Source organism: Electrona antarctica (assembly GCF_951216825.1).
Source record: "Electrona antarctica genome assembly, chromosome: 19".
NCBI lineage: Eukaryota > Metazoa > Chordata > Actinopteri > Myctophiformes > Myctophidae > Electrona > Electrona antarctica.
Window position 1 is genome coordinate 23298741 of NC_136800.1, and position 23043 is coordinate 23321783.

At 44.4% G+C, this 23043-nt stretch overlaps 1 protein-coding gene across 1 annotated transcript in view; it reads left to right on the top strand.

Annotated features, from left to right (window-relative positions):
• Nucleotides 1–3729: 3729 nt before the first annotated feature.
• Nucleotides 3730–23043, top strand: part of ece2a (endothelin converting enzyme 2a) — a gene marked incomplete at its 3' end in the record, with an annotated part of 141655 nt that continues 122341 nt past the window's right edge. Inside the window, exons 1-2 of the mRNA XM_079529249.1 lie at nt 3730–3859; nt 6470–6641. Of these exons, the coding sequence (XP_079385375.1) occupies nt 6482–6641 (160 nt within the window). The 5' untranslated portion in view covers nt 3730–3859; nt 6470–6481. The remainder of the gene's footprint in view (nt 3860–6469; nt 6642–23043) is intronic.

Sequence of the window (23043 nt, forward strand, 5' to 3'; positions counted from 1 at the left end):
GTACTGTTCTACAGAATTGATGGAGATTCACAAATACATGACCATGAAAATGTTCTAAGTTGGCCTAAAAATTTTCATGTAGGCTACAAGTTGCAAATTAGAGACACAAATACAAAACAACATTAGAGTCACAGGTACAAATCACTGTGTATGTAGGCTAGGCCTATTTGTGAATTGTTAAATTACAAAACTTGACATCTGTGTTAGCCTGGTTTCCAGCCCATAGACCCCGCCCACTCCACTGAGTGAACTGCAGGAAGCTCAGAGTCTGAGTGTGTGTAAATATTCATTATTTATGTTCTTATTCCATAAATAATCCTTTCCGGTACTGATTCATGTCTGCCACCATTATTTCTTGCGTAGCTCCACTCTTCTAACTAGTTTCCATGTTCATTAAACCTCCATGCTAGCTCTTGTGATAGTCTGTGGATAGCCTTGTTTTGAAGAAAAGTTGAGATCCAAGCAATTTTCTTCCTCAAGCCAGTCAATTTATGTGGGAAGAAAGAAGTTAAATTGCTTACACAAATTCATGACACCCTCTTTGAGTTAACCAGACCAATAAGTGCCTGCCCTCTGTACCTTCTTGCCATCTCTTATAGGCATATGGGGGTTGTCTATAGGTGTGTGAGAGCATGCATGGACAACGTTTCCAGCTCAGTAAAGACACTGCATGAGCATTCCTTTATCTGGGAAACAGGCCTCAGGCCAATTGTCACCTGTGGTATTTGGACAAATTCTGAGATGGACATTTGGAGGCTGCACCTCTGCGATCTGCCTGATGGGCTTGCTAGGTCTAAATTCTAAGTCTAATTCTCCAATACAGATGGCCTTGATTTGTGTATAATATCTATAACCTATAGAGCGTCGCAGTCCCACCCCCTACCAGGGCCCAGGAAATGATTCCCTGTTCATTTTCCTTATAGAAATATCAAAAAGTATTTATTTAAAGACCTTTTAAGCCTCGTACAAAGCCAACTCTTGTCGTGACAAATCATGACAACAAACACAATTTTTCGGGCCGAACAAATAATTAGAAAGCAGAAGAAAATGGAAGGTTACAACACTTTTTTTGTTGTTTTTCTTCTTTGTAATTATTTGTTTGGTCCAAAATATTGTGTTTGTTGTCATGATTTGTCACAACTCGAGTTGGGTTTGTACGACGCTTATAAGGTCTTTAAAGGTATATTCAGTGATTTCACTTAATTCAAATATCACTTTTTTTTTTGTTTTGTTGTGATAATCCTCCCTACTATAGAGTGTGCTGACCATATAAGGAGTTCCTCCCTGTCCCCAGTTAACCCCTGGGGTAAAAAAACCATTAGGTTTCGTTTTTGGCTAGGTGGCCCAGCCTTCATCCAATCAGGATAGAGAGGGGCCTTCCGGCTTTCGCCAATCATGATCGAGCGGGGTGGGCCTTGGTGTGCATGCCGTTGACCTGTCATGTGTCCCCCCACTGTATTGCGTGCATGTGCACATCTTGTTACCGGGGCGGACCAGGTTTTTTTTCCCAAATCACCCAAATCACTGAATGCTCCTTTAAATAAATACGTTTTGAAATGTCTATACACTGACACCACGGCGCGTAAACAGCGCCTCAAACTGTGACTCCGCCCACCACCGGGGGAAGTTGTGATTTGCGCTCGTTCACTGCAATGCAATTTGCGGCATTTTCAAAACAATATTGAGCAGAGTAGCGATTATCAAACGTATTTGCAATGCCATACATTGAAAGATCTGTTGCCCGTGGACAAGGCACGCTACCTCCGCAAGTTAGATAGCATCGGCATAGATGTTTGTCTGTATGTGATTAAGGATTGGACCAAGTTGTATTGGCAGCCATAGAATATTCTTAGCCCCGGATGTGACGTTTTTGGGCTTTCCTGTCTAGCGTGGTGTATAGGAAAAATGCATTGGGAATTATTTCCTGGGCCTGGCGTCGTCATGAAAGGGGGCGGGACTGCGACGTCCCGCCCCCTACCATGGACCAGGAAATGATTCTCCGTTCATTTTCCTCATAGACATTTCAGAAAGTATTTATTTAAAGACGTTTACGTTTACGTTTATTTAAAGCCAACTCGAGTCGTGACAAATCATTACAACAAACAAAATTTTTGGGGCCGAAAAAATAATTAGAAAGAAGAAAAAAACGGCAGGTTAGAACACTTTTTTTGTTGTTTTTCTTCTTTGTAATTATTTGTTTGGTCCAAAATATTGTTTGTGTTGTCATGAGTTGTCACGACTCGAGTTGGCTTTGTCCGTGGCGTAACCGTCTTTAAATAAATACTTTCTGAAATGTCTATGGGAAAAATGCATTGGGATTCATTTCCTGGTCCATGGTAGGGGGCGGGACTGCGACGCTCTATAGTGAAGTATATTATACAACACTCTACATCAAATTTCTTGGCTCTCTTAGAACTGCACACAAGCTCCCCTATCACTGTAGGGTTGGGATGATATATGTACCTCACGATGCGATCTGTGGCCCTCGATAATTGCGACCACAGGTCTCAGTTAACTATGAAATTGTGCATTTCCCATCAGTTGGTCACATCCATAGATATATATAAACACTAGATGGCTCAAGGCGGAGTTTCTGACGTCGTTCACCCGGCAGCCATCTTAGTTCGGGGATACAGTACAGTATGTTCAATGGCAGCTCAAACAGAAACAGTCATAACTCGCTCAAACCTTGACGGATTTACAAACGGGTTGGTTTATTACAAACGTTGTCAACGTGGCTATGATTCAGGACGCTTATCTGCTTAATTTATGTTTTTTATATGAACGTCGTATAAAAGCATATAAGTATGCGGACGTCTCTGACGTTTATAACAAACCAAACCGTTTGAAAATCGGTTGAAAATTGAGCAGGTTATGGTCATTTAAGAGTACATGCCCCATAGACACAATGTTGTGTGTCCCGAGGTAAGATGGCCGCCACGTAACGACGTCGCTCTCCATTGGCCAACAGCGCGGGTGAGCTATCTAGTGTTTATATATATCTATGGTCACATCAGTTGGTCACGACCCATATATGGTCATGCCTCGTGACATCATGTGATGTCATCAATATTAAGCCCATATATGGAGTTCCCTGATGTCATCAATATTGGCCAGCAACTCTACATCTCACCTCAAACCCTTAGATCTCCATATGGAGCTGACCTGTTCTGACATTCCATATGTTGATCCTTCCCCATCCATTCTTCCTCTTCGATGTCTCCCTTTTGACTGATAGGCCTATCTGTCCATTTAAACACTAGACGGGCCCGCCCAAAGTTAGTTCAACAGGCCCGAAATTGAAGCCCCGCACATACACATCATTTTACAGCATGCTCGCTCTGTAGTTATTGTTCCTTGGCAGCCACCGTACTTGTTGTTATTGCGCTGCACTGCACTGCACCAGTAAGGTGAACATGGGTTTATAAAGTATATCCCTCCGTTTGTTCCGTTCATTCTACAGTCTTGAACCGATTATTTGACAAATTGTCGCATTTATTTCAAGGATAGTGTGTTGTTCATACACTTTCCCATGTGTGGCGTACCACACATGGGTAATTTCAGTGTAATATCCTAGCCTGCGCTAGCTGGCAAGAGAGCGTTGGAATGTGAAAAGTTGCGTGAGGAGGAGGGGTCTCGCGTTGCTTCTCAAAAAAAGAACATGTCTACAAGCTGATAAGCTCGCGTCACCAGACTTTCCAACAAGCTGTGTCAGTTTGAAGATCTGTTCTTTTTTCCTCCGGCGCACCATTGTGCTACGTACAATGCTTGCGACAGTAACACGTGGATCTGTCATCTCTGTGTTTATGCTTGCTGTTGTACGGCTTGTTTGTGTTTGTAAACGAGGACCCTTAATTTCGTAAGTATATCGTTTATAGGTTACGCTTGGTAGGAAAACAGACAAATATACTTTTATGTACATAGTGTGAAAACGTGTACTATGACTGATAACTGCTGCTGTTTGACTTGCCTGTACGTCTTACTTCTGACTGTGTGTTTATTTATAGTGTGTGCAATTCTTCCTACATTAAAGCTGCTAAGCTAACCTTAACGTTACGTGCTCTACTGTTCTACTTCAAATTCAAACCTGCTCTCCCTGACATGACATGAGACAGACAGACCAAATATCTGAGGGCTGCTGCTTATCCATTTAAGAGGCAATCTCTGCTTAGCTTGGAGAGGTATTGCATTATGTCGATATAGAATATAGTCCTGGAACACTTATTTTAACAAAAACAATATCACTTACACCCCCAGTCTAAAGCTTCATACATTGGAAGGGGGGTGGCTAGTCTGGGGGGCGGGGCCACCATTGGGTCACAATGAGTGTAAGCACACCTAGGTCCTAGGATTCCATGTGTGGCCAAAAGCCGCTGTCTGCTGGCGTCTCTTCCGGGTTTTTAGACAGCTGGTGGATGGAAATGAAGCTCCACCCACGCGGCAGAATGCTGCTGGGGCAAGCTTTTCCGGGAATCTGGCCGACGCAGCCATAGATCATATTAAAAAAAAATCACACCCGTGTGAACTGAGTGGTGCAAGGTCTTATATAGCCTGATCAGCTGTGGTCTGACGTAATGTCAGTGACCATAGTAACCATGCTCATTTTTTTGGTACGAACACGGGTACACGGGTACAAAGCCAGTTGTTGGAGTAGTTTACACCACTCAAAAATAGATGCCTCATTGGCCGCTGCAGTTCGTTGGAGGAGGGGCAGTTGTGTTGAAGGAGGGGCGGAAGAATTTACACTGGTAGAGGAAGTAGTAAGTACACCGGAAGTGTGGAATCAAGTGATTACTGGCCAATCACAGCGCATCTTTTCCGGGACTTTCAGACCTAACATGCGCTCTGTGACGCATGCTCATACTTCCGCGGTGCTTCACAAAGGAATCTCGGGAAAGTTTTGCCCTCTCTTGTGCACATACACTCCAGAGCTGGAAAGGGCGTCTACGTTTATATGTCTATGGACGCGGCAATGTGCGTCGTGGGTGGAGCTTCATTTCCATCCACCAGCTGTCTAAAAACCCGGAAGAGACGCCGGCAGACAGCGGCTTTTGGCCGCGCATGGAATCCTAGTGTGCTTACACCCAATAAGAAGTTCACAATAAGGGCCTTTCTCGGCCCCACCCCTCTCCAATAAGGGCCTTTCTATTATCCATTGGTTTCTGTTGTGTGTGTGTGTGAACAATAATAGCAATTCAAAGAAGTTGTCCTCAAAACCACACCTACATTCGCTGTCAGAGCCTGTTTGTGCACGGCTGAACGCGCACCTGCAGCCCATCAAGTATAATTTATGCTTCGTCCCACGATGGTGTTGCGTACGCAGACCTCTACGCTCACAACAGTCGCATCCGCGATGCGATGTGAGCTTAGCTGTTCTCTGCGTGCAACACTGTTGCGCAATGAAGTATAAATGTCTCCTAGCCAACACACAAGAGGAGGTTGAATGCGGACTGAAACCAGCGCTCCCCAAGGAAGGAACACGCTATTCCAACCAGTTCCTTTCCTTCGTTTTCAGTAAAGCAATGTCCTGCTGCCTCTTGCATTATCTAATTCAAAGCAGGTGGTACGCAGGGCAGTTGAGTGATATCTAACGAGCACTTCCAAACTCGAGCACTTAGAAAAATAATCACCTGCAAGGACACAAAGTAGCTCATAACATCTACTCTACAGTGGATTCTTATGAAACAAACACTAATTCAAGCTTTCTGTACAGCTGCAATGTCGGTGAGTTTGACGTTGTGTAATACAATCAGATAGGACTTTTCTGTTTTGATGAATGGGCTACCAATGGGAAGTTGCACCTAGGTAGCACCTTGCCATTAACTTATATGGTAAGATGGCCGCGGTCTGCATGGAGGGAGGTATACCTCGGGTATGGGCACTGATGACGCGGAGGAGAGAGCACGCCCCCAGCGCCCACAGTGTCCCCAGGACCTTCTAGCTGTAAAGCGACAGCACTACTGACTGTGCCACTGTGCCCCCCATTTATATTCATTTATAACATTGGTTTATGATAATCAAAGAATGCTAATGATCGTCAGACACATGGTGACATTTACCAGAGTTAGATGAACACTCATCAGCATTTCATTAGTCAGTGCATTGGATTCCCAAACTGGTGTGTGCACCCCCTGGGGTTTGCAAGCTGCCCCTAGTGCACTGTTTCCCAGACACATATTTATGGGTCCCTTTATCATTTGTTAACTACATTTAGGTTGTAATTATTATTATGTCAAAACATTTAAAAAAAACATTCCCATAAAAAGCTAAAAGCCAAGCTTGTAGATCAGCTATTTCAGCTTTTTCTATTTGTTTTTTGTTTTTCTATTTTTCAATGTTCTATGTACAAACATTTTTCAACATGGAAACGATTAGTATGACAATTATGACAAAAATAATTGCGATTAGACGATTATGTAATAATTGTGACGGGCCCACTAGTGTTGATACGTTTTCTGTGTGATTCCAGGGCGAGGAGAGGATGGAGCACCTGCCAGAGGACAACTCCAGGTACAAAGATGTAGACTACTGGGATGAAAGGTACCAGAAGGAGCAGTGCTTTGATTGGCTGGGCGACTATGCCAAATTCCAACATCTACTGGAGCGACACGTCAAGAAAGATGACGCCATTCTGGTGCTAGGTTGGTGGGACATTTATTTAATTATCATTGGTTGATTGGTTTGGTTAGATTGAGTCACTCTTATCTTTTTTGCTGTTGATTGGATGAAATTAGTATTCCGGCCTAAAAAAATCATTTTCTATTTACTAAAGAGCTGGGGAGACCGCCGGACGGGCAGATGGTTATATAGTGGTGGACCGGGACAGAGTTTCACATCATTATCTGCCTTAAGCCTAGCCCTGGCCTGTACCTTTTCTTTAGGAACACTCACAGAGATTATGCACTGTAATTGCAAAAGGTAAAAACAAGACTTGCTTTGGCTGTTAGCTCTATGAATTCTGCCACTGACAACTCATAGTTCTTCGTATTTCACCTCCTTGTAAATAACTCAATTAGACATATATTTTATAGTTTATAGTTACGTCTTGTTGCAAGCTTTTACTTGTGGTGTCTTAACTATGGTTTCTCCAAAACTTAGACTATATTTAATTAAGACTATATGATTACTATTGAATTGGAATATAGAGCTATTTAACACAGATTTTAATAAGGAAATATCTTTTACACCCATCATAGATATTATTGTCAAAACCACTGCAGTTGTTTGTTATTGTGGGTTTGTGTCACTGTATTTGCTTAATTCAGCAAATTGATGCAGTCAATTTGCTGAATAAATCCATGCAAAATGGCTCCATTGACTCTATACAATACATTTCTAGAAGATTCTGTTTTTCAGCATTGGTCTTCCTCACTCACTGGCACAGTGAGACATGAGTGTACAAGTACTTATTTATTGGCTTGAAATGTTCACAACCTTCCACAAGATGTCACTCTAACATTAAAATAGACCCCAGTGTCCAGCTCAGTACTTCTTCTTACCTGCAAGTAATTATCGTTTTGGGTCATTAATTATGTGTGCAGTCCAGAACCTCATATACTGCATCTTTTAAAAGCTTATGAATAAGATCAAAGGATTCCATCAACACAATGCAGTTATAAGTAGGAACAACCTTTACATTTGCATAATGCGTTTTGGCATTTGTGACCTAACCTTCATCATTGTTTTCTCTTTTAACACTTAAAAAATAGTGAAAATAGCCAACAAGATACAAGCTCAAAACACATCATATTGCGGCCTGCCCCTTTTGATCAGGGGTGCATTGTTTATATTTATATAGCATTGGTTCTCAAATTGGGGTCTGGGGACCCCCAGGGTAAATGTGGTTCCAGAGGGTGTCCCCAGCAAAATGTGTTAATACTGCTATTTTAGTCTAGTTTTTATTTGTTGACGAAATTGTCAATATATTTAGTCTTAGTTTTAGTCATCATAGCTTAGTTTTTATTTCGTTGTCAGTGAAAAAAGGTAGTCGACGATTATTTTTCGTCATAGTTTAAGTCGACAAAATCAAATCCACACTGTGAGCCTCACCACCACACTATTCGGCTGAAAACATGAGCTGACTGCTGTACCGCTACACGCCACTTGAGGGCTCTAGTGGTCCATGTTGCTTATGCATTGCAAAAAACATTGTGTGTGTGTGTGTGTGTGTGTGTGTGTGTGTGTGTGTGTGTGTGTGTGTGTGTGTGTGTGTGTGTGTGTGTGTGTGTGTGTGTGTGTGTGTGTGTGTGTGTGTGTGTGTGTGTGTGTGTGTGTGTGTGTGTGTGTGTGTGTGTGTGTGTGTGTGTGTGTGTGTGTGTGTGTGTGTGTGTGTGTGTGTGTGTGTTGTCTTGTATTACTGACTGTAGTTTGCATGTGGGTCTAGAGGGTTCGTTAAATTTGTGTCAAGGAGTGACAGGGTCTTTCTAGTGTACGAGTGCGTGCGTGTGTGGGTGAAGGCAGGGGGGTTGGAGAGGTTGTCAGAAGTGAGGTGTCTTCAACACAATCCTCCCATGCATGTCAGTGTCTCACTCTGCGGTGGGTCGCCATGTGATCATCTTCACAGTTTTACGCACCTTCTTTCCACAGTCTTCTTCTTGACTGCTGTATATACCTCCCGTAGCTGTGCAGCCACCCGGCACAGCCCACCCGCACTCGATCCGCGCTCGAACCGTGCTCGAACCGTGCTCGAACCGTGCTCGATTTGCATTTAAAATATTTTTCCAAAACGGTGATGCTGTGAACCACATGACATGATACCCGTTTCATACTAGTCGCTAGTTGTCGGTCGTGCGAGGGGTGCTGCGTGGGCGGAAATAGCGGATCTACAAGCTCACACCATGCCACGGTTTGTTTTGCCATGTATTGTGGTCCATTGACAATGGACTCGTTGCACTCAATTAATCAATTATGCATACAATACAAAGCAAATACAAAACAAAGCTTAAATGGAACGAGACTCAGTAGAATCTAGGAATGGGATGACATGAACATTTCATGTCATGATTATTGCGACCAAAACTGTTATCGCGATAATCTAAATAGGCCACTTTTGTTAACCACTTGAACCCCATTATCCATATTATGGGGTGAAATTATTGGCAAAATTTGTAGTAAAGAGTTTTGAAAAAGAGTGAAAAAAGGGGGGCAGAGGATTCTTCTACTATCAAGGTGTTCAAGGAGTTATAAACCATGTTTACTTGTAGTGTATTATTTGAGGAAAGGAATTAATTTAGGTAAATGTATACCCGTTACTCTTTAAAGGAAATGGAGACAAAGAAAATAAGCTGTGTTCCAAAGCAGGCAGTGTGCTGTCTCTGTCTGTAGATGATTTAGTCACAAACTCTTGTTAGTACTTTTCGTCAGACAGATTTAAGCGATGCTTCCGCTTAACAATTATTTTTCCAGAACGCTGAAAATAGCAGATCTACAGCCTGTATTATAGATCGCCATTATTAAATTCCGAAACAAAAGTCCAAAACAAATTGGAACTACGGAGATAGAAAGTTCTCTCTCTCTCTCTCTCTCTCTCTCTCTCTCTCTCTCTCTCTCTCTCTCTCTCTCTCTCTCTCTCTCTCTCTCTCTCTCTCTCTCTCTCTCTCTCTCTCTCCTGTCTGCATCCCACTGCAGTGTTCACAAGCCAAGGTAAAGCATCCTCTGCTCTGCATGCTAATACATTGAATTAATCAGTCTATATACTTTCACCCAGCATTTCTTCTTGTACATCCACACACACACACACGCACATGCACACGCACACACATGCACGCACGCACGCGCACACAACGACGCAACGCAATGCGTTTCGCTCTGAAACAAAAAGGGAACACAAAAGAACAACCGCGACAACGGTAACGGAGAAAAGCCACCTGACATGAATATACTATAACGAGGAAAAGCGTTCAATACGGTATAGCTGTGTGTGTGTGTGTGTGTGTGTACGCCTTGTTCTCAGAGGACAGCCCCTCCCATTCACCCACACACATAGATAGCAGAAACATGGAATCACACGTTTCTATCACAGGCACGTGCTGCTTTCTTCTCATGTAGAACACACACACACACACACACACACACACACACACACACACACACACACACACACACACAGAGAAAGAGAGCTATATATAGGGTATCTCGCTGAATAAACGTGCTAAACTCGCTCACGTGTCCTACAGACATGATGAGAGGCTCTTAGAAGCACTCCACACAACATCTACACATCTCTATCTCTCTCACACACACACACACACACACACACACACACACACACACACACACACACACACACACACACTCACACACTCACACAAATCTCCAAATCCCAACCATACATCCAACCTGAATCTTTCCCTAATTGTAAAGACTCAGTCATACATACTCCAGTTTTTAGGTGATAACCTAGTATGACCTACTCACCGCGGTGTTGGGAAAACTACAACATGACGTCACTGAAGCCGCGGTGATAAGCGACCTACCGCTCACCCCAGCACATGTCTCTGGTTTTACTAAACCACCACCACGGTAGTTAGGTTATCACCTAAAAACTCGAGCTTAAGCCATTAAGACCTGGAATGCACAAATGGCACAAATCTACAAATATTCTTTCACAGCGAATATTTTTAACTCAAATCTTTGCTTCTGGGGGGTCCCAGGAACAAAACGTATTCAGATGGGGGTTGGCGGCCGAATGCATATGATTTTAGGGGGTCCTTGACATGAAAAAGTGTGAGCACCACTGACATAGAAACAGGTTTTTCAGAAAACTATCGGTATATAGAAGACAGTTGTAGAATCTGGTCTCCAAAAGTATTGGGATTTGGAGATACTTAAGTAAAGTACGAATACCTTAAAATAATACTTAAGTACAGTACTTGCACACATGCATGAATGCATGCATGCATTCACTCACTCACGCACGCACGCACGCACGCACGCACGCACACACGCAGTCACACACACACAGTGCACATGCACGCACACGCACACATGTAGCAGTAGTGGCTCAGGGTAAAACCCTGGGTGGTGAAGGAGTACACCCTGTGTGTTAAATTAACACTCTGTGCAGATGGAGGTCATTTCCATTAGAGACTAATCTATGTTGGGAGAGAGAGAGAGAGGGTTCTCTGTGGAGAAGCAGTGCTCCATCCATGCTGAGAGAGAGAGGGTTCTCTGTGGAGAAGCAGTGCTCCATCCATGCTGATGTGGATTTTCTAGCATCTCTCATTCCAGGGTCCTCTGTCCATGTCTCCTTCCTCTCTCCTCTAACTCAAATTTATCCTAAACAAAATCATCTAAGCATATATAGCTTGCTGCTTAGCAGAAATGTATATATACATATATTTTACAATATATTGAATGGAAATGCTAGTTTCCGGTACTCGGATTTGTAGTTCCAGACTATAGCATTCGGAGATTGTGGAATAGTTGTCTGGCTACACAAGACTAGGGTGATACCCATCCTCTTCACTGAATCTTTGTCGTGCATATTCCTGGACAGGTGTAAACTAGTTGGTGTTTTTTTTTAGCAGTTTCAAAATGTTGTCATAAGAATTTATTGACAATAGATAAATAAACTAAAGTCAGATCATACTCATATGAGATCATTATGTCAAATATACATAATGGTCAACATAGACATAGAAATGAAGCAGAATATCACAGTCTCTTGTGTCTTGTGATAGAGACAGTGCAGCAGCATTGGTGTGTATTGTGTATCAGTGGTATAAAGTAACTATGTACTTAAGTACAACTTTGAGGTACCTTTAATTTACTGGAGTATTAACAATTTTCAATACTTTTACTTCTAATCCGTACACCTCAAAAGCAAATATTGTACTTTTACTTAGTTACTAGTAGTTAGTTCATAGATTTAATTTAGATTATTATCCACTTCAGCCATATACATTTCGGCCATTTAAAAATAGCCGATCTACAAGCTCACAATGCGTCACAAAACATTTGAATACATTTTACACTTTTGAAATCTTGTAGAGTACTTTCTATTTTTGGTACTTTAAGTACATTTTGATACCAATATACTTACTCAAGTAAATGTTGAAGTCCAGACTTTTACTTGTAACAGAGTATTTCTGTATTGCAGTATTGATACTTTGAGAATGTGAGTCCTTTTTCCGCCACTGCTCAAAGGGTCTTATGGGTCAGTCTTTTAATTTTCACAGTTGAATCAACTCTCCAGATCTTGATGAGTGCTTGTCTATACATGTCTATTTCATATGTCAGTGAAAAGGTTGAGATTAAGTGTGCTAGTGCAGTGCTCCGTGGACCCCCAGGGCTCTTTGAGGGGATCCCCAGGGCTCTTTTCTTTGAGGGGACCCCCAGGGCTCTTTTCTTTGAGGGGACCCCCAGGGCTCTTTGAGGGGACCCCCAGGGCTCTTTGAGGGGGACCCCAGGGCTCTTTGAGGGGACCCCCAGGGCTCTTTTCTTTGAGGGGACCCCCAGGGCTCTTTTCTTTGAGGGGACCCCCAGGGCTCTTTGAGGGGACCCCCAGGGCTCTTTGAGGGGGACCCCAGGGCTCTTTGAGGGGACCCCCAGGGCTCTTTGAGGGGGACCCCAGGGCTCTTTGAGGGGACCCCCAGGGCTCTTTGAGGGGGACCCCAGGGCGCTTTTCTTTGAGGGGACCCCCAGGGTTCGTTGAGGGGACCCCCAGGGCTCTTTCAGGACCCCAGGGCTCTTTGAGGGGGTCCCCAGGGCTCTTCCCCAGCTAAATGTGTTAATACAGCATCACAATGATATTAACCACTTCATCCATTTATATGTTGGCTATTCAAAAATAGCAGATCCACAAGCTCCACAGTGCAGTGGTCGCTGTGAGCTTGTACGTCTGCTATTTTTGGAAGATTTAGAAAAATCAATCAAAAATGTTTGGAGAATGTCGAATAATTTAGACATTCCAGTCCCTCCCTGTCACAACACATTTTCAGATGGGGTCTGTGGCCAAACGCACATCAATGTCTCAATGTCTCGACTATTAAAAGGTTGAGAAGCAGTGTGCTAGCGTAGCATAGCGAGGCACAGTGTGTCCTGTACAGCCATTACAGTGTGATATAACTCTCATTAGCCACTGGGCAGGCTGTGTGCTATGCTATCACCACCCTGGGGCTCTGAGCAGCACGACATTGTTTCAAAGCACTAACTGACCCTTGTATCGACGTGTGTGACTGTGTGTGTGTGTGTGTGTGCGCGCGTGTGCGTGTGTGTGTATGCGTGCTATGCTATACTTTTAAGGGCCAAATGTCCCCACACAAAGTAGAATTTGACAAAAAGGCATTGTGACAACACTTATCCTTACATGAGAAATGGTTGGTTGGTTTAACGTTTAACAAAATCACACCCGTGATGGGCGCTCTTATCATTGTACATCAACATGACGTACACTATGACATCATCAGACACTATGACGTAAAATTGTCCATTCATTGTCAATGGGAACTTAATGTTTGTGTAGGACAAAGTTTGTGCACATACACCAAAAGCTGGACATAGGAGGCGCTAGCGCCCCTCAAAAAACTAATCAAATGTGAAGTGTGAGGGGTGCCTTTGGGGGCATGCATAAAGTCCATAGACTTGGCCGCCAAATTACGTCACACGGGGCATGCTTAAAGCAGGGAGGCATGAATGAGACAAGCATAATAAGGTCCATAGACCTGTTTGCCACACGTGCGTGCGTGCGTGCGTGGCCAACATTAACGAGCATTAACAACGATTAACACACGTGTTGGGGCCGTTGGCCTGGTCCAATCATGTCCTGACGAACGGTTGGCGCTTTTATGAGCCGCCTCGGGGCTCCTGCTGATGATGTAACGATGACCCGACAACTCTGTGCGAGGTCAGCACTCATTCCTGCCTACCCGCGGCGCCGTGTGATGATGTAATAACCAATAACCGCCTTTGTCCACAGAGAGAGGAGAGAGAGGAGGAGGAGAGAGAGAGAGAGGAGAGAGAGAGAGAGAGAGAGAGAGAGAGAGAGAGAGAGAGAGAGAGAGAGAGAGAGAGAGAGAGAGAGAGAGAGAGAGAGAGAGAGAGAGAGAGAGAGAGAGAGAGAGAGAGAGAGAGAGAGAGAGAGAGAGAGAGGCCTTTCAAAGAGCAGTTGTCCAGCGGTGGACAGATTAAAGCTGAACGCATACTCCTCCTAATACATGGGTAGTACTGTAGGTAGTATGGGTCCCTTTATTTTTGGTTTCCTAGATTTAGCTTTTAACCCATTAAGACTTTAGCTATTGAAAAATAGCAGATATATAAGTTCATAGCGCGGCAACGAGAGCCTACGAGCTTGTAGATCTGCTATTTTTGGAAAATCTTGAAAACTTGTTCAAATGAATATACAGTGTTATTCTTTCACAGCGAACATCTTTGCTTCTGGGGGGTCCCTGGAACAACGTTTTCAGATGGGGGTCGGCGCCTCGGCGGGCCAAATATATATAATCTTTGGGGTCAATTTGACATGAAATAGTTTGAGAACCACTGACCGCTATAAACATGCGTTTTTCAGAAAACGATGATTTAGAAGACATTTGTAGAATCGGGTCCTCAGGTCTCAATGGGTTCATTATTATTAATTCATCACAGTTCACGTGATGACATCACAGTTCACACGATGGAGCAGAAACGACCTCCCCTCCCTCACCACCTTGTTACCCTCATTGCCCTTGTCTCCTGAACCCCCCCCCCCCCCACCCCCCATCCGTTTTGACTGGACGAGCAGTCTGTGTCTGTCAGTATTGGGTATCAAAGGCCCCCCCCCCCCATCAGTCTATATATAGACAAAGAGGAAGAGGTGTTTACGACCCCGGGTCTGTGTGCTTTTCCATAGCCGAGTCCAGCCGGCCCCTTTTTATTTTACTGTGGTCAGTAGCTCATCCACCAAGAATTGGGCTAGCCAAGCCTGGCTTCCCTCCGTCTGATCTCATAATTTCACGTGACTCAGCGGCGTGAGCTGAGAGTTACATCGCGGAGAGAGCGGAGCCGTGAAGAGGCTACAGAATACGATATATAACTTATACAATTAGGGTGGTTGTATTTTCTATTGAGACATTTAGTTAGTTGCTACTTTGGTGGCAGCTAAATGGGGATCCGAATGAAGAAAGAATGAAGAATTTAGACGTGTCAAAGATCATGTCTCACCTAGACACAGGATCTGACACGGATTTTGAGCTGAGGGTCAAGTTTCAATTTATCCTTGGCTTGAGAAAATGTCAGCACTTGCGCAGGAAACCGTTCAAATCTGGGGTAGAAGAGGAAAGTTCCATAGTGCTGCTTTAAATGCTCAGTCAGTGTTTTTTAGCTGTGTTTTTCGGGTGCAGTACGTAGTTCAGAGTAGTCATTGGTCCGACAAACGACAACCCACCTCAAACCCTAACCTAACCATAACCGCAAGCACGGAAGCAGCGCATGTCCCACATGCGTCCGCATGTAATGCTCCGTCGGAATTACATGCAGTCCCCATGTTTTTCAGGTGGTGCAGCTATAGGGCATATCTGTGTTAATCAATTCTTATTTTTGCCCTCAAAATAGAAGAGAGGAGATGTTGCTTTAACAATAAACACATGAACGTGCCCATGATGACAAGTTTTGTACAGAGGACAGAGGTTGTGTTATTGTGTTCAACTTATTGTGTTCAACTCATTGTGTGCAAAGTTGACATGATTTGTCTCTACGTGACATTCGTCTGGGCTTCTCAACTGATGACAATTAGGTAAATGCTGAATTTGTACTATTTATAATTTGTTTTGGTTTGCAGCGAGCCCACATTGTTTCTTCAGGAACAATATTTTCTAGTTCCAAAATGTTGTGTACATATACAATAGGCCTAAATGAGGCAACAAAAGCAATGCATTGACATATTGATTGATATTGATGTCTTAAAAAAGTCTGCCCTGGCAGAGAAGTGACAGGCATTATGATGAATACAAGACAGTAGCCTAATAATGTATGAATGAATGTAGTCTATCTGATGGAAGAATTTGCTGTGATTCTTCTCATTGTGTGTGTGTGTGTGTGTGTGTGTGTGTGTGTGTGTGTGTGTGTGTGTGTGTGTGTGTGTGTGTGTGTGTGTGTGTGTGTGTGTGTGTGTGTGTGTGTGTGTGTGTGTGTGTGTGTGTGTGTGTGTGTGTGTGTGTGTGTGTGTGCTTGCGCCCGTGCAGACACAGCGTAGCACAAAATAATCAACTATTACACATCTAGTGTTAATGCTGCATTAGACTGAATCTTTTCTGCAGTGCTGCCATCTGGAGACATTCCTGTCATCCTTGAGCACATTCCTGAGCCGTGTCCTGTACGTCGGCTTTTAGGAAAAACCTTTTGACCAGATCTTAGGCATGGCACAGATTTTTCCAGCCATGGTGTGATGCCATCACTGTATTGTTGTTGGCGGAAACCCTGGTATTGCAGTTGCCAGTTCATACCCCAAACTGTGCACTGCTCAAAAAACACTAAAAAACACAGGCGGTGGTGGAATAATGAATGAATGAATATCTGGCAATCAATGTGTTAAAGGGGACTTCCTGCTGTAGGTGAAGCTGCTCTCTCTAATCCCTCTTTTCCGCAGTGTCAGAAGTTCACATACGCACGCACGCACGCACGCACGCACGCACGCACGCACGCACGCACGCACGCACGCACGCACGCACGCACGCACGCACGCACGCACGCACGCACGCACGCACGCACAAACACACAGCACACTAAAAGCTGACAGGATGGAAAGACTTTGGCAACCTTGGGAGGATGGATGGGGTGCGTGTGGGGGGGTGGCTATCTTCTCAGCTGTCAGAGGTGACATCAGACCGTCCCCGTCCCCCAACAACCCCACACCACCATAGCTCCCACTTTCTCTCTAATTGATTACGAAGAAGAATTTTAGTGAAATAATGTATTTGTGGGGATTTATAAATTTTTGTCCCATTCTTTGAAAACTGTTTTTATTTTGGGTTCATTTTCGGCTTATCGCTAACAAAAGATTGCCTATTTCTTCCGAATAGAGGGCTTACGACAGTGGTTAAGGCTTGCAGTTAAGCGGCCAAATCATCATCATCTTCATCACCTTTATTTATACAATTATACATTGTACAATTGAGGGCAAGCCCTCATTTCCAATGTAGCCGAGGTATATACATTTCCGTTTGGCGGTTCTTGGCACGAGGAGGTTGGAGAAGCAGCACAGGTGTAACAGATCCTCTAGTGATCAGCTGAGAGAGGTCAGTGTGCTGTGCTGCAGTTCCCCTGTGGCTGACGGAACGGACAGGACAACACCACAGGAGAGGTTGTTCTGTCTGCAGCGTCCTCTGGTCTCCGCACACGCATGCATGCATGCACGCACACACACACACACGCACGCACGCACGCACGCACGCATGCGCGCGCACGCTCACACACGCATGCACGCACGCGCACACACACCCAGTCACGGTGTGTCTCCACACTCCACAGAGAGCCAATGCACGTGCTGGTGGTTAAGAACACCTGCAGGAGGAGACTGAATGTTTCATCGGAATGAATGGAGGACGACTGCAACCTATGAATGGATGTGTGCGCGTACGCGTGTACTGTATAGGTGAATGAATGGAGGACGACTGCAGCCTATGAATGGATGTGTGCGCGTACGTACGCGTGTACTGTATAGGTGAATGAATGGAGGACGACTGCAACTTATGAATGGATGTGTGCGCGTACGTACGCGTGTACTGTATAGGTGAATGAATAGCAGAACGAAGGATGAGAGAGATGGTATAGGGGCCTCCCTCCCTCCCTCTCTCTCTCCTCTCCTTTAACCCACCCCTGATTTTGGGCCTTGGTGATTGGTTGCCTTGTGGGGAGCACTCACCATGCAGCACTCACAGTAAGTCAGACAGTGGGGGTAAAGCCCCCCCATCACCCCTTTCTATCCCCCTCCATCCATCCATCCATCCATCCATCCATCCATCCCTACCTCTCTCCCTCTCTGTGGTGTAAAGTAGAAGTATTAACAATTCCCAATACTTTTACTTCTACTCCACTACATCTCGGATTCAAATACCGGTATTGTACTTCTACTCAACAACATTTATTTGAATTACTAGTTACCGTGTAGAATTTGATTATTATTACAAAACATACATTAACCACTTCGGCCCTATAAACATTTCGGTCATTTGAAAATAGCCAATCTACAATCTCACAATGCATTGCAGCAAGGTTGTATCTGCTATTATCAAAAGATTTGTATACATTTGAAAACTTGAAATGGGATATTCTGTACTTTTACTTTTGGTGCTTCAAGTACATTTAGCTGCCAATACTTTTGACAATTGTGGACAAGGGTTACCTGTATTTCTGTAGTGCACTATTGATACTTTTACTTAAGGTAAACAATTGAGTACTTTCTCCACCACATTCCTATCTCCCCTCCTCAGCTTTTTGCCGCTGTAAGGAATGGTGCTGCTTATGAATGAGGCTCTGGAGCCGCAGAATGTGAATGAATGAAAAGAGGGAGGGAGAGGGAGGGAGGGAGAGAGAGAGAGAGAGGGAGGGAGGGAGGGAGGGAGGGAGGGAGATCAGGGGAGAAAAGTGGAGGAAGGAGAGTGAATGGAAATCACATGCTTGGGGGGTGAGGGGGGGTGAGAGAGGCATAGAAGTGGAGAGAAATAGTCGCAGTGCCCCTCCTGTGTGTGTGTGTGTGTGTACGTGTACGTGTGTGTACCTGACAACCTGCATTACTATACTTGTGAGGGAAACATGGTCGCTGTTGCTGTTGGGCACAAACCTCTTTTCTCTTCATTTTTTGTGGGTTTTTCTTCTCGTGAATGAACGTCCTACTTGATTACACTACAGCGTTACACAGAAGCATCTAAAGTAGCACATCTGCAAGCTCAAATATTGCTTTCACAATTCAGGGTTAGACATGTTTTTAGAGGTTAGGTTTAGGGTTTGACTTATGCCCCATTACACTGTGAGTAATCATGGTGTCATCGTGCACTGAAAAGAGCAGATATATGCTTTAAATGGCATTCGTAAAAGATCACTCCATCCTAAAGTGTTCTCACAAGGTGTGTGTGTGTGTGTGTGTGTGTGTGTGTGTGTGTGTGTGTGTGTGTGTGTGTGTGTGTGTGTGTGTGTGTGTGTGTGTGTGTGTGTGTGTGTGTGTGTGTGTGTGTGTGTGTGTGTGTGTGTGTGTTCGCGCGCTGCCAATCATTATGTATGCAGGTCAGGGAGGATGCTACTGGACAGCTCTGCCTGGGAGCCAATGGAAACCTCCAACACACACACACACACACACACACACACACACACACACACACACACTGCCGCACTTCAAGCTAGGGTGCTCCGTGCTTAGAATAATAACGGGGTTACCCGGGCAACCAGGGCTGGGATGATATATGGGTCTGGCCCTGATAAACAGGCCACATAGTCTGTGTGTCCGTGTGTGTTTGTGTGTGTGCGCGCGCGCGCTGTTGTTTCATCCTTCGAGCAAAGAGGAAAAGCCTGTTCAGTATCCAATATCTATGACCTGTTTGAACATACAGTATACTGTATATATACATCATATACAGTACATTATACACACTCTCACACTCTCACACGCTGAAGCTGTCAATGGGCGAAGGTCATAGGTCCTCTGTCGTGCGGACAAATAAAAGCGCAACAATCTTTTTTTTCCCTCGTCGTGACTCCTCTGCCCGTTCCACTGACTTGACTCCTGTCATCCTATAAGGCCTGGCTTATACTGCGTCATGTCGTGCACCACTATGTCTCATACAAGCTCACGAATATAGGCGGTCTACTGTACAAAAGAAACTGCAAAAGCAGAAAACCTGCAACACTACAAATTAGAAGACTAGTTTAATGCCGACTTGTGCCAAACGGGGGTGATTACCTATTGTAAAGGGTGGATGTTTGTAAATTGTATTGTCCTATTTTGATTATGTGATTCAACTGGAAAGGAACAAAACTTTAGTTGAAGGTTTAAAGGAGAAAACCGAGGATTCAAGTTAGAAGGGTGCACCCAAAATAGAGAGACACAGTGAACTGTGAGAATTGAAAGTGGCTGCTACTAGAGTTGTTACTAATTCATTTGTATTTCCATATTGTACGTTTACAGTATATGATTGTTTGTTTTTCTATGTTTTTGTTCACCTCCTTGTGTCATTTAAGCATTCCCCATAGCAGTCGAACCTACACAATTACTAGTCCAGATTATAGTGCTTTATAGGTGCTAACTCCCAGAAGTGTCACTCACCCCCGTTTGGCACAAGTCGGCATTACAATTGGCGAGCTAGCCAGCGAACGTGAACGTCCGTCCACCTACATGAACGTGCTGCAGTTCCACTTTTGGCCAGTAGGTAGTGGCAGCTTCAACGTTGGACAGCCGTTCTGGGGGCTTGGTTTGATGAGAGGTCAGATGAGGTCAGATCAACATATGGAATGAATTCTGTTTTGCCATATATGGAGCAAGGCGTGACGGACTGACTGACAGGTTTTGCAGGTTTTCATAGTAAACTGCGACATAATGGTCGCAATAAGAGAGACCCTACAGCTAATATAGCTAATATAATTTAACTAAGAGAGGCCCTATAGTGTGCTGTGTGTGTGGAACGAGCTTAACAAATTGCTTTCTTGCCTTGATCTCCTAACACCCCCCTCCCCCTCTTCCTTTTCTTTGTATGCACAAAAATGAATGTCACCCACTTTTGTCTAAAATGTTACTTTTGTTAAATATGTATTCACAAATTACAAAAGATAAAATAAAAAATATGTTGATATATACTGTACATAGCAACAACAACACAAAAATGGGTTCCTGTCCTGAAAGGTAAAAACCCAAAAAGGGGTTCCCGTCCTTAAAATGATAAAATGTCCCCGCTTATAGGACCCTTTTGGTGGGGTCCAAAGGCTTCGTATTGTGTGTGCGACTGTGCATGTGTCCATGGGCGTGTGCACTGTGCAAGGATGTAAACAAGTCTAGGGGAGTAGGAGTACATACTTTACATAGAACACATCAAGTAGAAGGGATAAAAGGATGGGGGGGAAAGGGAGAGGGAGAGAAGGGGAGAGGGAGAGAGGAGAGAGAGAGAGCTAACAGGTGACTCATTTGACGAGGGAGATGTGTGTGTGTGGGTGTGGGTGTGTGGCCGTGTTTGTGGGATGTTGCGTTGGCTGTGACGCACACACAGTGTGATGAGTTGCCCATAACGGTAATTCACACGACGTGCGACTGACTGACACACACATGCTGTGTGTGTGAACAAACACGCACTCACACAGACAGACACCCTGCTGCCATTTCTCCTTAGAGTATCTGGTTTTCGACCAGCTTGTTCTGTTTTGCCAAGTTGAGTGTGTGCGTGCGTGCGTGCGTGCGTGCGTGCGTGCACACGCTGCATGGTGTAGGATCGGCCAGGCTCTGCATGGACAACATTGCCATTCACACGGCCAACTTCCCCATCTGTCTGCAGGAGGAGGGTGCGTGGTGCTCCTGCGTCACGGCAGAATACCCCCCAGCCCAGCTCAGTGTTTTTCCTAATGCACTGCAACACTACTATAGTCTCACTATATACTAGCACAGTCGTTTTCAACCTTTTTCATATCAAGGTGGTCCACTATTTATTCGGCATTTGAGCCACAGAGTAGACCACCATTTGATGAGATTTTGCCTCTCAGACCCCAAACTAAAGAAAAGAATATTTTAGTTTGTTATCGTTGGACAAGATGTTTTGTTGTGGATAGCAGGCAAACGTTCATCAAAATAACAATTCTTCTCCATTCTTGAATTGTGTAGACTTCTTGTAACTTAAGTAATGCAGATGTTTAACAATAATTTAACTCTTGAGACCGTAAAATGAAGCAATAGATTACTACCACGGTATAGATCTATTTAACAATAAAATATAACTTACACTACCTTTAAACTTGTTTTTTCCCTCCCTAATAGGCCCTATTCACATTAGCCAGATTGGAAAGGAATTAGAAAGAATTGGGCCTCTTCCTCACTTCCCGCAACGTCATTTTTTATGTTGAAACACACTGAGCGTTTTTGAGCTATAGGTACTATCTGCATCGTACCCTCCCTGGTATTTAATCCCACCATACAATGCCAGCCAGGACAAACGAGTGACACTTCTTAGGTGTGTCCTCCAGGAACAAGTGACACTGCAGCACTGAACTGAACTGTGCTCACGTCACAGACTCACAGGGCTCCCCTCTCAGCACTGAACTGAACTGTGCTCACGTCACAGACTCACAGAGCTCCCCTCTCAGCACTGAACTGAACTGTGCTCACGTCACAGACTCACAGGGCTCCCCTCTCAGCACTGAACTGAACTGTGCTCACGTCACAGACTCACAGGGCTCCCCTCTCAGCACTGAACTGAACTGTGCTCACGTCACAGACTCACAGGGCTCCCTTCACAGCACTGAACTGAACTGTGCTCACGTCACAGACTCACAGAGCTCCCCTCTCAGCACTGAACTGAACTGTGCTCACGTCACAGACTCACAGGGCTCCCCTCTCAGCACTGAACTGAACTGTGCTCACGTCACAGACTCACAGAGCTCCCCTCTCAGCACTGAACTGAACTGTGCTCACGTCACAGACTCACAGGGCTCCCCTCTCAGCACTGAACTGAACTGTGCTCACGTCCCAGGGCTCCCCTCTCAGCACTGAACTGAACTGTGCTCACATCCCAGGGCTCCCCTCTCAGCACTGAACTGAACTTTGCTCACGTCCCAGGGCTCCCCTCTCAGCACTGAACTGAACTGTGCTCACGTCCCAGGGCTCCCCTCTCAGCACTGAACTGAACTGTGCTCACATCCCAGGGCTCCCCTCTCAGGACCTGTGTCTCTGTCTGATGAAAAATATCCATTGACCTTTATTCACTAATGAAAACTAAATGAAAAACGAAAGAAAAACTGACATTTGATGACTAAATCTATGACTAAATATATTGACGATTTTGTCAACAAATAAAAACTAGACTAAAATGATAGGGAGGGACGAGTAGAGAAGAGATGCAGTAAAACTAAAAGACAAGTAATTTATGTTTGGTTGCG